Source organism: Leptonotus elevatus, chromosome 8 (assembly GCF_054856555.1).
Source record: "Leptonotus elevatus isolate MCC_2025b chromosome 8, RoL_Lele_1.0, whole genome shotgun sequence".
Taxonomy (NCBI): Eukaryota; Metazoa; Chordata; class Actinopteri; order Syngnathiformes; family Syngnathidae; genus Leptonotus; species Leptonotus elevatus.
Genome location: NC_141246.1, coordinates 25,512,701 through 25,527,426, shown reverse-complemented (window position 1 = coordinate 25,527,426; position 14,726 = coordinate 25,512,701). Strand labels below are relative to the sequence as shown.

The window sequence follows — 14,726 nt, the reverse complement described above, 5'->3', positions numbered from 1 at the left end:
CTGAGTCACAGGGTGCAGAATGCTGAGAGAGAGCAACAATGAGATGAGGAGAAATCCATTTAGTGCTTAGCCAACAAGCCCCCTGTTTGTTTAGAGTACACTGAAGCTGACAAGCAGCTTCACGTAAAACTGACAAGACTTCTGTTCTTCCATCTCTCAGCATCTCAAATACATCACAGAGACTTTGGGAAATTGTGACCTCACTGCTAAAATGTTTCCCCATTCACTTGCTGTCCTTTTTATTTTCCCACACTGCCAGTATCATGGCTAATCTGTTATAGCCACTTTGTCTGTTAACAATTACAGTAACACGTGCACATATGTATTGTATTCTATTCCTGACCAGAATTAACTTGATAGCTTGGTTAGAATGTTTTTTCTGGGGGGAATGCTGTTTGATAGTACAAATGCTCTCTAATGACCATACCTTTATTTGTTTTCTCAAACTTCTTTGTGTCAAATTTGTTATGTTATGCTTACATCACATGCTGAATAACTGAATTAATATCCTATTTCTTTCTTTCTTTCTTTCTTTCTTTCTTTCTTTCTTTCTTTCTTTCTTTCTTTCTTTCTTTCTTTCTTTCTTTCTTTCTTTCTTTCTTTCCCTTTTAAAAGCCCACAATCCGGATATTAGAGTAAAAGGTACTGTGCTCTTTTTCCTTCTCCCACCAGTCATTCCTCCCTCATTCTTTGCTTTTCCCTTTATACTACTGTGACTCTTCTTTTTCTCAACATTTATATGTTAATTTACCAATTACTTGATTGCTAAAGGAATACAGTATGGTATAATGAAAGCATCACCAAATCCAACCCATGAACATTGCAATGCCATTTTTTTTTTCAAATAAATTGTTGGACTGGAGTTTATGAAGAGGGGCAATAACTTCGGTATTTTTGGTATTATAGACACATATTGCTTCAGTTCACAAACTCACTTGTGTTTTTCCTTACACAGCGCCATTTGCTCCTTCCCTCCTGTATTATTACATTATTCTATACATACAGATGCATATTTTTGTTTTTTTGGCTCTTAGATAGCCATCACTATATCTTCCAAGAAAGGAATAAAGCAAGTTATTGTGCTGTTAGGAAGCCTTGGAAAGTGTGGTGGTCCTGGCGGTGTCTGGTGATTTCTGGCTAGCGGGGCTGAGCACATGCGGCCACACATTATGTAATTGTTTCTTCTGAAGAGCTGTAAACGCTGTGCTTTGCAGTTCAGGGGGTACGGAATTCCATTCCCACGACCACAGAAATTAAATGTGTAACTCACAGCATTACAACATTTTAATATGGTTTGGAGACAATATGTATAATGCATTTAATTTCCTGTTCCACAGTTTTTACAAATTCAATAAAATCCATTAATGTAGTTGTCTGTCCAAACCAGAGCTCCTTGGTTGCGAGGAATTTTTCTGGAAACTAAAAACCCACCCAATCAGTGGTTCTAAAATGAGAAAATTAATTACCTTTACTTTTTTAGTATTTGTACATCAAGTTATGATTTTTTTTTTAAAGGGTTGTGTAAGATTTAAACACTCTGGGCCAAATCAACTAAAGGTTTGTGTGGCTTTTGCGCGACGCTAACCTTTAAAAATTTAGTAAAAACAGAGTTTCATTCACAAAGCATGCACAGTTTGTGAAATTCCTTACTAACTGTGTTCCCAAGCTGAATGTGTCTCTTTGCGGCGGTGGTATTTGCGCATATTTAAATGAGGCAATATCCATATATTTAGCACAGAAATTGCGCACCTCTATTCAAATGATCGTCATTGATTAACTCTTTGACTGCCAGACGTTTTCAGAAAAGGGATGCCGCCAGTGCCAGCCGATTTAAGCATTTTGACTGATTTTCAAGGTCCACAGAAAATGTTCTGTTTGGACTATGGAAACACACGTACTACCAAATGAAAGATTGGACTTTCATCTTTCATCAGAAAAAAAGAGTTTGTTTCTACCTTATTCCGTTCTTTAGTAATCAACAATAGAAAATGGTTAGTTTGACCCAATTTCGCCTGTGTTGGACCAAAATACGGAGAAATCAAGCTTTTAGTGAAACGATATTATTTCATGCATTCTAGTGAATTTGACACTTCTTTTTGTCCATGAATGATGCCACAAACACCTAAATAGTGCTTTACTTCTATAAAACACTACCACCAAGAATGAAAAAGTGTTTTTTGATAGCAAAATACGTTTATTTACATTCAACAGTGTAACAATTTGACAACAATTTGGCAAACTATTTACAAATGTGTGCAACTGTGGTGCTATTTACAAATATGTGGATGTTTCAACGACAGTTTTTCTTTTTGTAACACTCTCCTGCGTGCAAAGAGACGCAACAGCATTTGCACAACAGATTGCCTCTTCGCGTGCGCCACTTTCTTGCCGGCCGTTTTTTTCCGGGGAATAGCAAGTATATACTGCAGTGTGTCATCAAGTCTAATATCAGGATCATGCTACGGTTACGTTACGGTTTCGTTACGTCTCGCTTCCCCGTGTCCTTCAGTTGCTATACCGGGTGGTAGGAGATGTTCTGATCCATTTTATCCACTCCATTCATGGTGGCATCGTAGTCCAGAAACAGTGTCTTCTCCGTGATCAGACTGTACCCGCTCCTCCGATGAATATGCATTGGACTCGGGGTACTCTTCATTGTCCGATCGAATGTCCGCTTGTGCAGCTCCGCGTTTTCCGGCCTTAGCAGCGCTAGCCGCGCTAAGCCGGTGAGGCTTACTACGTGTTCATAACAGTCACGCCAAAGCTTCCAACTTTGGCGTAGAGCTCGGAGTCCTCCTCATCATCATCATCAATCTGCATTGGTCGATGCCAACTCTCCATCGCCCGATCGAATGTCCGATTGTGTAGAAGTACCCGGCCGGCTATTGTGCGCGTTTTCCGGCCTTAGCAGCGCTAGCCGCGCTAGCCGCGCTTACCGGTGAGGCTTACTACGTGTTCATAACAGTCACGCCAAAGCTTCCAACTTTGGCGTAGAGCTCGTTGTCATCATCATCGTTGACATCAATGCGCTTTTTAGTATTGATTGATGCTTTCCGTCTTTGAAAAAAATGCTCAAGCGTGAGCTGCTTGCAACCGGTTGCTTGGTCAGCCATTGTGGCTTCATCAGCCATTGTCTCCTCAACACTCTAGCTCCGCCTCACGTCTTCTACTGACGCCCACGGTGGGCGGCCCATCCAACCTTGTGCAAAGAGAGTCATCGCTGCCCTCTAGGGGCCAAAACGAGTCTTTGACTAATCAGATCTGCCTGATACTTTCAGCACAGCTGCCCAAGGCTTTCCTGCACCCGTTTTTGAAAAAAAAAAAAAAAAACATAGGGGACGTCTTTTAACGTCCTCGGCGCCCTTCCCTAGGTTTATGCTAAACGTTTTATAACGTTTATGGCAGTCAAAGAGTTAACAGCGTCAAAATCACTATCACCGGCACTAATTGCCTCATACTATTTAAGTGACGCAAATAACGTCTTATTGAAGGCTGGTGTAAACTTGGCACTATAAGTGGAAGCCTGTCCATGGCAGCAGCGGTTGTCATACGCACAGAGAAGACATCATCATGCCAGGCAGAGGGTGAGGGTGCTATTTATGCCAAGTAAAGGCATGACTTTTCTCCCCACACTCTCACGTTCGCCGATCAGCACCAGGCATCATAAAAATGATTGCACCAATATTTTATATTTTACATTTAATGAATGAATGATGTTGTATTCCTCCACACTCACCATATCGCTTAATGAGGAAAACACTTTTGTTCATAAACAGTTTTCTAACAAGTCAACCCCCCCGTTCCAAGCTCACGTTCTGTTAATTTCATTTTTCTCTCAACCGCTATTATTCTGCCATGGTATTCTTGGGGCGCAAATCCAGCATTACCATGTGTGGAAAATCAGGCGCAAACTGCACTCAGCGGTCAATTTGTCTTTGTGGCCGTGTTTGCACTGATAATATGGAGTAATTACAGCAATATGCTATGTGAATAGGACGTTAAAAGGGAGTAAATTGTGGGTGCAAATAAGGAGCAATTTATGGTGCTATCTATATATTAGTGGATTTGACCCTCTGTGTTTTCATTCTGCCTTTATTGAAAAGGACTATCTAGTTTAGAATAGACTAGATGAGGACTATCTTGATGTACTGTATTTTGTTGGGCAATGTAATATTAATTTACACTAGCCTGGTTAACTTTGCTCTGGTTTTTCATGAGCTGAACTCGAAGATCTGGCACTTTTTCCTTGTACACAAAAGGCCTATTTTACTTAAGTATTGTTCACAAATTTGTCAATCTAATTTCCCTCACTGGATGAGTAAATTTTGTGGTCGGACACTGGTCTTGTGGCAATTGAAAGCCATTGTGTTGCAACGTCACAGATGTAACAGAAAGTCAAAATGCATACATAAGTTTTGCACAAAATACATCTCTGCCTTGCCGCCGCCAAGCCATACAAATACTGCATATAATTGAATCATTAATGGTGGATGAAATAGCCAAGCTTTTACAGTCCGTCAACAAAATGCATGTGAACCATGTATGTAGCGCGCTGGTTAAGGATCTGTGAATGGTGGTGAGGCAGCCTCTCAAAATATTCACACTCTTTGGTATATTGTCATTCACTTCTTCTCTTTGTAGTAACCAACTCTTTCTTAACCAACACCCACCCTGGTTTTATGGTTTAATAAACATGATACAGTACAATATATTGTATGTGAAGCTGCAACACCCTCAAGAGGATCGCAGATTTCTGTCACATCGAGTCAGTAGCTGAAATCACTCAATGTGGAAGTGGGACTCAGCAACTGTCTTATTTTTCTTTTCCATTTCAGTCGGGTTTGGCCGCATTGTGCGGTGGGCCTAACATGCCCATTTATATCACACAAGGCCACAAATGTCGCAAGTTTTGAGCATAGAATTGACATGCTGACTGCAGAAATATCCACCAGAACCTTTACCGATGAATTGAATATCCTTTTCTCTACATGCGTGTATGCGTTGGGTGGGCGAGGGATTCCACTCTGAATCGAGTGGCTTATCATGGCAGTGAGATTATGCTATGAGCAGGTGGGTGTTGTGGACAATGAACACAGATACATTTTATTGATGGCATTTTGAATGCACAGATATACTGTGACGAAATCCTGAGGCCCATTGTTGTGCTATTCATCCGCCACCATCACTTTATACAGCATGATTATACACTGCCAGTGTCCAACAATTTGGTGCAGCTATTGAAGCCATTCTACAGAGCACAATCAACAAGCACATGGCAAATGGTAGTCACAAGTTACATACAGGTGGTTTTCTGCCCCTGCCCCCACCTCTGCAGCCCCAATATAGTAAAACTGCTCATTTTAGAGCACCCATTTATTGTGGGATGGAGCAACAATGCTCACTAACACAACTTTGACAGATTTGCAAACACCATTTATAAGAAATAGGCCTTTTGTGTACATATAAAAGAGTGTTATATGTTTTAACTGAGTGCATGAAAAATGGGAACAAAAGCAAAAGTGTTGAGGGTATATACTGTATATTTCTTTGTGTAAGAATGTCTATATCTGATATAGTGACTGTCCGTCTTTCTCTGTTAGTCTTTCTTCCACTGCACTCCCATGATCCCAGCTCTTTCTGCTGTCTTCTTCTTTTGCCTGTAGCTTCCATCTATTTGTTCATTGCCAAGTGTATTTAGCTGTTTTTGTTAAATTTACGTTTTCCCTAATTTTCCTCCCTCTCTTCCTCGTGCCCTCTCCTTTTCTCAGGATATAAAGGTAATCTATTAATGTCAAAAGCTTATTTACAGGCTTGAATGTCCCAAAGTACAAACGCTTTAAACGCTACGTTGGATTGTTTGTTTGTTTAGTTTTTCTCTTCCATGTAATTGTATTTGTTTATTTATTTATTTTTGTTTCACCATTTTGATGTTCCTTATATGTAGGCATTTATTTGTGTGATTGTCTTTTAATCAGCCTTTTTTTGTCCTGGTTAGGAATGGGGCTTTCTAATGATAATACTCAAACACGCAACACAGACATCACAATCTAAAATGTGCCGATGTTGTTGTCTTGCACTCGGGAAACTGATGTATATGTTTGTGTTGATTTAGCCACTTGCTGTCCCTCCGTCCTCTGATTTTCTTCATGCTGCTCTGTCCTGTGCCTCCAACATTCTTCACCCAAAGCTCAATTTTTCATTTCTGTTTGTTTAGCAAGGCTTTGCTTGTTTGTTTTTTAAGTTCTTATTTTGAAAATTGGCCTATCTGTGTAGTCTGTAGTAATGGAATGCTTCATAGAGGCATCAAGTAGAGTCTTTATACTTGTAGGCATGCATTCCCAACCATATTGCCATCTTTAGATTGTATGTGGCTGTCTTTGCCAGTTGTGTTTTCACATGGATTCGAAACTGATTTGTCCACCCAACCCACTGTCATAAATGTATCTAATTCTAAAGGAAACATTATTGATGAAGCAAATGAGCTTTATCTAAAAGAAAGGTAAATTGCTGATCTCGCTTTTAGGTATTGAATTTCACTTGAATTCAGGTAATCTGTTTTACTCTAACATCCCTAAAACATTTTTTTTCTGTTGTTCAGTGCCCTATTGCCATGTTGTATCATATAGCCATATAATCTAACATTATTTGATCATGATTTGACAAATATTTTGATTTGAAAGCTATACTGTGCATGTAATGTTTGAATTACAGGCTATCCATGTGGTTCATGTGAAACTACAACATTTTAGTCTTTGTCTCTCATGTGGTTTAATCGATTTGTCTTCTTTGTCATTAAATTAAGCCTATCAGGCTTAAAGCTCATTTGTTGGTTTACATAGGAACATATTTTTTCACACATTGGGCTTGAACCAATATGGGTTTTTGAAGACAAATGGGTTTTTAAAAATAAAATAAATGTCACATCACAGTATATGGGCCTTAATACCAAGATGTCCAATGTTTTACTGCAGTTTCCCAGATGAATTTTAATAAAAATACAAAATGCATGTGTTTTTTTTTAACATTACTAATCAGTTTTTAGTTAAGCTTTTACAAATAATTACAATTAAACCTCCGGTCCAGCAAGTCAAGTTGAACAACCAATAGTAGCACAATTTGCCGTAAAACCAACATTTTCTGTATAAATATGCTCCAAGTGTGAATTGATAGCTTGGAGTTTGAAACTTCACTTTGTGCAACGTCACACAAGACTGATAATGAAAAATATGTATTTTTTCTTGACTTAAAACTTGCATTGTGTTTTTTTCATAACTAAATATTGATATTTATTAGATATTAATAATTTTTACATATTTAAATTGTCTGTAAAATCTGTCGGGAAGTCGAATCTCGGATTCAGGAGGAGCAGTGTGCTTTTCATCCCGGCCGTGGAAGAGTGGACCAGCTCTACACCCTCTGCAGGAGCCTGCATGGGAGTTCGCCCAACCAGTCCACGTGTGCTTTCTGGACTTGGACACGGCGTTCGACTCGATCCCCCGGAGGATCCTGCGGGGGGTGCTTTGGGAGTACGGGGTACCGTGCGCCCTGATATGGGGCTGTTCGGTCCCTGTACGACCAGTGTCAGAGTTTGGTCCGCATTGCAGGCAGTAAGTCGAATTTGTTTCCAGTGAGGGTTGGACTCCGCCAAGGTTACCGATACTGTTCATAACTTTTATGCGTTAAGGGGGTTTGGTTTGGTGGCGTCAACATTGCATCTCTGCTTTTTGCGGATGATGTGGTGCTGTTGGGTTCTTTAAGCCGTGATCTCCAACTCTCGTTGGAGCGATTCACAGCCAAGCGGTTGGAATAAAAATCAGCACCTCCAAATCCGAGATCATGGTCCTCAGTCGGAAAAGGGTGGAGTGCCCTCTCAGGGTCAGAGATGAGATCCTGCCCCAAGTGGAGGAGTTCAAGTATCTTGGGGTCGTGTTCACGAGTGACGGTACGTTGGAGCGGGAGATTGACAGGCGGATCGTGCAGGGTCTGCAATGAGGCAGACTCTGTATCGGTCCGTTGTGGTGAAGAAGGAGCTGAGCCAAAAGGCGAAGCTCTCGATTTACCGGTCGATCTACAATCCTACCCTCACCTATGGTCACGAGATGTGAGTCAAGAACAAGATATCGAATACAAGCGGCCAAAATAGGGTGAGAGATAGAGATAGGGTGAGAAGCTCGGCCATCCGGGAGGGATTCAGAGCCAATGGACCTCCACATTGAGAGGAACCAATTGAGGTGGTTCGGGCATCTGGTTTGGATGCCTCCTGGACGCCTTCCTGGAGATTTATTCTGTTCATGTCCCACCGGCGGAAGGCCCCGGCGATCACCCAGGACACGCTGGAAAGACTATGTCTCTCGGCTGACTTGGGTACTCCTTGGGAACCTGCCGGAGAAGCTGGATGAAGTGGCTGGGGAGAGGGAAGTCTGGGCTTCCCTGCTAAAGCTGCTGCCCCCGCGACTCGACCTCAGATTGGCAGTATATTATCGATGGATAGATGTCTGTAGAATTATATGACGTGAAAATATAAAGGTTTAGGGTGATGTGAGTGTGTGCCGAGAATACATTCATTCATGTCACCCTAAATACTGTTTATATGTTATCCTTCCATCTATCTATCCATATCGAGCACAAAAGTTCAATAACAACACGAGGGGCGTGGGTGGGTTGACAGACGTGGGCGAAGTCCCCTAACAGAACGATGGAGTCCCCAGAGGGGGCGCTCTCCCGTACTCCCCTTCCAAGGACGCCAAAGAGATTGGGTACTGAGCTGCTGTTTAGTGCACAGGCACAAACAGTCAACACTCCAGACTTGTCCCCCCACGCAAAGACAAAGGGATGCTACTCTCTTGTCCATTGTGTTGAACCCCAATGTACAAGCAAAAGGGGGGTGGAACAAAAATAAGTATGCCCACCCCTGCAACTCCAGAATGGAAAAAGTCCAGCCCCTCTCAAGAAGACTGATACCAGAGCCCAAGCTGTGTCTGGAGGCGAGTCCGACAATATCTAGTCAAAACTTCTCAATCTTGCACACCAGCTCGGGCTCCATCCCTGTCAGAGACGAGACATTTCTACATCCCTTTAGCCAGCAGGGGCCCCTTTGGCCACTCCCAAAGGTGGTGAGAAGGGGGATCCACATTGCCTCTTTGGGCTGTGTCTGGCCGGTCTCCATATGTGCAAGCCAGGTACTTACCAACCTCAAGGCTTGGAAACTGAGGGGGGCCATGGTGACCCATGTCTGGGCAAGAGAAAACTAGTAACATTGTCAGTATGTATACAGTACTTTCCTATAACATGCTCATTCGACAAATCTATTTACACAAACAATTGCTCATTTCTGCATCTGCTAATTATTACCTAATTATACTTTTTTTTAAGTATCTAATAAACTTAAACATGTCATATTCTACTCATTGATGAATATACAGTATATATATTTTTATTTATTTATTTGTAAGCCCATGCCATTTAAAAAATGTTTTGATTTATTGTATATATTATTTTTTTTACAAACAATTTCTCTGGCAAGTATGGATAACCTCATCGTGTATTTTTAAGGATCACGGCACATCTTTGGTGTGTTGTAGGAGGATTTGACGCAACAGAATGTGTCAAATCTTCAGTGTGCCCATATCTTACTTTAAGGAGCTGCCAATTCACCTTGGGCTCTTTCTTTCAATTGATTTCATTTTCCTATTATGACCTTTACTGGGGTGAGGGCAACATTCTCATCTTTCACATAGTGATTTACCATTTCCATCAACTTTCCAAAATGTATATTGGTTGAAGCCTATTTCACACCCTACTGGCCATCCGTGATCCCATCCCACTCATGCTGCTCTAACTCTGGAAATGTGTTTTTTGCCCTGCCCAGAGGGTTGTCCAGGTCTCTGCAACAACAATGGGAGATGCACCCTCGAGGCTAGTGGCTGGCACTGCATCTGTCAGTCAGGATGGAGAGGAGCAGGATGTCATGTAGCCATGGAAACCCTTTGTACTGATGGCAAGGACAACGAAGGAGGTATGTTCACATACTGAGTTAAATGAATGAGAGATATTTGTCTACTGAACAATTGGAATTGGAGGCATGTTGCGGAAGGCCAAACACAGATTTATGTCCTAGTTATTTGCTCCCAATGGTACAGCGATAAATTGTTGCGCTCGGAAATAGGAATTTGAACTAGACATATTGTAACATATCATATGAATACAACATATTGCACTAAAAAAAATAATAACCCTAAGGTACTGAAACACTTCATGTTAGAAGGACCAATTCTTCTGGATGGGACTAGCCTGTGTAATGATTTGGGCATGTTGTAACCTTGCAAGATAGATGAACTTGTGAAAATGCAAAGTTATTTGAAAGAAAGTCTTTAGTCATAAATAAAGACTACACAGGAATTTCTACTGAAATAAATGAAAATAAACAGCAGCAGCTGCAGCTTTAAACTACAACATTAAAGCCAACAGCCATGACTAAATTGAATGGGAATGTGGCAGATATTTTAGGACCTGGAGAAACAACATGAAGGTAACAAAAGAGTGAAAAGATAGATGAGCCTGGGAGAGATTGGGTATTTTTGTGAGTGTGTGTATGTAAGATTAATGGTAGTTACCAGACGTACACTTGGCTTTTATAAAGTCACAGAGACAAAATAGCAGTCCAGATTTAATTACCTGACATAACACTTTCTATTCGTGCATTCATCTATTTACTCTTCGCCTGCTTCATGCTACTCCTTATTCCGGATTGCCATTCCTTTGTTCTTGCTGGATTGTTAACTATTCCAAATCCCTCATTACTTCTTATTGCTTCTTGTCCCGTTCTTCCGCCCAACCTTCAACCAACTTGAACTTTTGTCTAACATCGCCCTACACTTCACCTAATAATTCCCAAGTCCAAAACTGTTGTCAGGTTTTGTAAAATAACAACTTTTTGTTGTGTTTCAGATGGCTTGACTGATTGTATGGATCCAGACTGCTGTCTGCAGCCCTCATGTCAGAACCACTTGTACTGCAAAGGATCACCTGACCCAGTGGAAGTGCTTAACCAATCCCCCTCTTCACTGGCTCATCAGCAGGTTTGGGCAACCAAACATTACATTTATTACTAATTGAATTGAACATCATATAATTCACAATAAAGACTAGAAGCATTGATGTTTCCTTGATGTGTTGTTTTTGTTCATGGATTGTATTGATTCTCATACTTTTTTCAGGCTGCCAGGTCTTTCTACCAACGCATCTATTTCCTCCTTGGTCCTGAGTCCACTCATGTCATATCCGGTGACGGTCCATTCAATAAAAGGTAGGAACCTGGCTCCTCATGCAGTTGTAGTAACATTTTAAAAAAATACACGGTATACTGTGAGTCTTGTAAGCACATCATCATCTCAGTAAATTCCATTCTTTTAGAAATGTACCTCTATGTCATTAACCATATGGCATTATTGGAAAAAAAACCTAGGCAAATACGAAAAACATTTTGCATTGTCTGGCTTTATTTGTATCTCTACACTGTCGTAATGAAACTGCACTTATGTAGTCCATGAAAGATCTATTCAGATGATTCTTTTCCAAAAGACTTGAATGTGTGCCATATTTGAAGAACCATAGTATAGTAATTGTACCATTAATATAATGCACTATATTTATATTATTAAATTAATAAAGAAAACTATAAGTTTTACCGGTGCTAATTGAGTTTTTCAACGTGTGTAGTAAATTATGATTTTCTGATTGGTCCAATATAAAAACTATAGGCATTACACAGTCCAGTGGTGTAATATATGCAGATGTGTATGTGCATGACCCAGCAAAGTTCAACAGTATCACAAAAAGGTTAACTCAACATTTACCTCAATCATTGTCATTTCAAGTAATGTTTTGTTGCATTTCCTTCTAATAGAATAGGACTAATAAGTACAGCTTCTGGTGCTATTGACGTTTCAACTGATTACACTGACTTAGCAGGGTTATTATAGTTTTGGAATTTTCATGATAGTAAGTTTTAGTTAAGTTAGTTTTAATTAGTTTTCAGGGCAGCTCTGTTTTTTATTAGTTTGAGTTATTTAAAAAATGCTTAGTTTTAGTTAGTTTTAGTATTAGTTTTCGTTTAAAAAAATGAGTATTACTTGTTTGCAAGATTGAATAAATACCAAAGTAAAATGGCAAAAGTAACGCACTACTTATCTAGCATTGCGTTTCAGCTGAATTAAATGAAAAAGGCGAAGTGAACAATTGGAGCCAAAGGTCAAACACACAAAATTGTCAGCTAGGAGCGACGTCATCTGAAGGTGCTTTTCTATTGGCTGCTGCTAGATGACGTCCGCGCAACACACTTTCAAACATCCTTATTCCAATTAATATCAAAATAAATATACTTAAATCACATTTAAAATCAACCCCAAAGGCTCATGTATTAAATGAATTACCAAAGACAAAAACAAAGGATATTTTCACTACAATTATAGTTAGTTTTACTTAGTTTTGTAAATATAAAATGTAGTATCAGTTAGTTTAAGTTTTTTAAAAATAATTTTTGTTTTTATTTTATTTTGTTAACGAAAATGTGTTTTGAATTGCAGTTTTAGTTATTTCGTTAGTTTTCGTTAACTAAAATAACCTTGTTTATCAGTTCTGACTAGTTAAAGGTGAGGTCTTTAGTTTTCACTCAGAAATAAACACTTCTTAAACACTGGATGTATACACATGTAATACTTCTCAATTAACACCTCTGGGCTTCTGTTAATGTGTGGTGGTGATTTTGTCATCATCCACCACCACCCCAGCCTGTATTTTGCCATTTTGTTGTGTTTTGCCATGAGAGGTACGTTTGTGGGCGCAAAGTCTATGTTTACTCCTCCAGCCAATCACGGAGCGGGGGGAGTGTCGCTGAAGGCAGGCGCAATGTTGACGAGAAGAGTGGGGGTTGAGCCATGGGAGGAGTCAGTTTTGAATTGGTTGTTTACAAACACAAACGGATAAAACTAAAGGCCCCACCTTTAACATATTCCTGTAAAGAGCAAATAGCATTAGTAAAACAAATGGACAGCTGAATAGGCCCCAGAAACAAAAAAAACAATTCTTCTCAACTGCCAGTGCAATTTGTAATTTTCATAAAGTAGTGGGCGTGTTTGTTTGTTTTTAACGATAAACTTCACTTTTGCAAGATGCAAATATGTCATTTTCATTGATTATATAAAGTGATAAATGTATATTTTGATCTACATGTTTCGATGCATTTCCCTTCAAAATAATGTGAATAATAAGAAAGCAGCCTTTTAAAATGCAGCCCAAGCTCAGGTTCAGCACATGATAATCTTTTGATATCTCTTTTTTCAGCTTGGTGTCAATAATCCGGGGTCAGGTTTTGACAGCAGATGGAACACCGCTGATTGGAGTCAATGTGTCATTTGTCCACTACCCTGAACATGGATACACTGTTACACGTAAAGACGGCATGTGCGTATATAAGCATATCAAATACTGCCTAATCTTCACCTTAATGTAATGGATTTCATGTGTAGCTATGCATTAATCTCTGAGACGAATTAGCCTGTCTTTGATCCTCAAAATCAGAAATGCAATCACTAAGTGGAGCTCAGTCTTCACACACTCCTGCCATTTATTTCACTTTAGGTAGTTATCAGCTGGTTTCTCTTGAGATGTGTGCGTAAACCGCCACCAATTTGAAAAAGAAGGTTAAAATGAATTGCACTTAAAAAAGATGGAGACACAAACTACTTAGAAGGCTTAGTGGTGTTACAGTAGCTATCAAAGCCACCGTGTTTCAGTTGTGACGCTGCCCATGCTTTATTATCACCCTTTGTGAAGATGTTGCATTGTATTACTGTCAAGAACATCAACTGAAGAAGTGTATGTATGTGTGTGTGTGCGTATGTGTTATTTATTAATATATTGTCTAAGTTCATTGCTTAAGTGCAGTCCACATTTTTACATATTGTTTCATGAAACATGAACAGTTTTACTGATAAAGCACAGATGTGTTTGCATTATTGTTTGTAATTTGGTTTATGACGTACTGACTTATATTTACGCCACACTTGTTTGGCAGAATTTTGTAAAGTTTTAGCGAATGCTTAAAAGACTGCAAGCCAAAGCGTTTAGTAAATTAACAATGGTAATTGAAGTTGATTAATAGCTGTCTTTATTGCTTGTGTTTGTTAAAACAATACATCGGAAGAGGTCCTTGAAAAAATAATTGCACATTAAATTGCAGTTTCGGCACATAATTAGATTATTTATCAAAATCATTGAGGCCTAAAAACATGCTCTCAAAATCATATGTTTTTATAATAAAATGTATGCAAAGTATAATAAGAGTGAAATGCATGTAAATTCAGACACCTCCTTAGATTTTTTTTTTTTCTTTTTTTTAGCTGATGGTTTATTACTTACTTACTTATTACTCATCTGATTCTTAATATTTCCCGAGTTGAAAGCTCAAAGTGTCAATATGTTCAAACTCATCTGAAAGAGGTTTATTTAAAACATGCTTTTCATTTGAATTATATTCATATTCAATTTGCTGCAGGTTCGATTTACTGGCCAATGGTGGAGCATCCCTGACATTAAGTTTTGAACGTGCGCCGTTCTTGACCCAGTACCGAACTGTGTGGGTACCTTGGAATGTATTCTATGTGATGGACACTCTGGCCATGAAGAAGGTGAGTTGTATCCATGTTCATTACTGGCACAGTACAAAA

At 39.5% G+C, this 14,726-nt stretch overlaps 1 protein-coding gene across 7 annotated transcripts in view; it reads left to right on the top strand.

The window, feature by feature from the left end:
* The window catches only part of tenm3 (teneurin transmembrane protein 3), a 269,085-nt gene that overhangs the window by 187,082 nt on the left and 67,277 nt on the right, over positions 1-14,726 (top strand). For 5 of the 7 annotated variants that reach the window (XM_086083024.1, XM_086083023.1, XM_086083027.1 and 2 more), the window contains 6 exons: positions 616-642; positions 9,869-10,015; positions 10,948-11,078; positions 11,217-11,305; positions 13,342-13,461; positions 14,555-14,687. In XM_086083024.1, the coding sequence (XP_085939150.1) occupies positions 616-642; positions 9,869-10,015; positions 10,948-11,078; positions 11,217-11,305; positions 13,342-13,461; positions 14,555-14,687 (647 nt within the window). The remainder of the gene's footprint in view (positions 1-615; positions 643-9,868; positions 10,016-10,947; positions 11,079-11,216; positions 11,306-13,341; positions 13,462-14,554; positions 14,688-14,726) is intronic. The other 2 variants (XM_086083026.1, XM_086083025.1) reach the window with 1 other exon arrangement.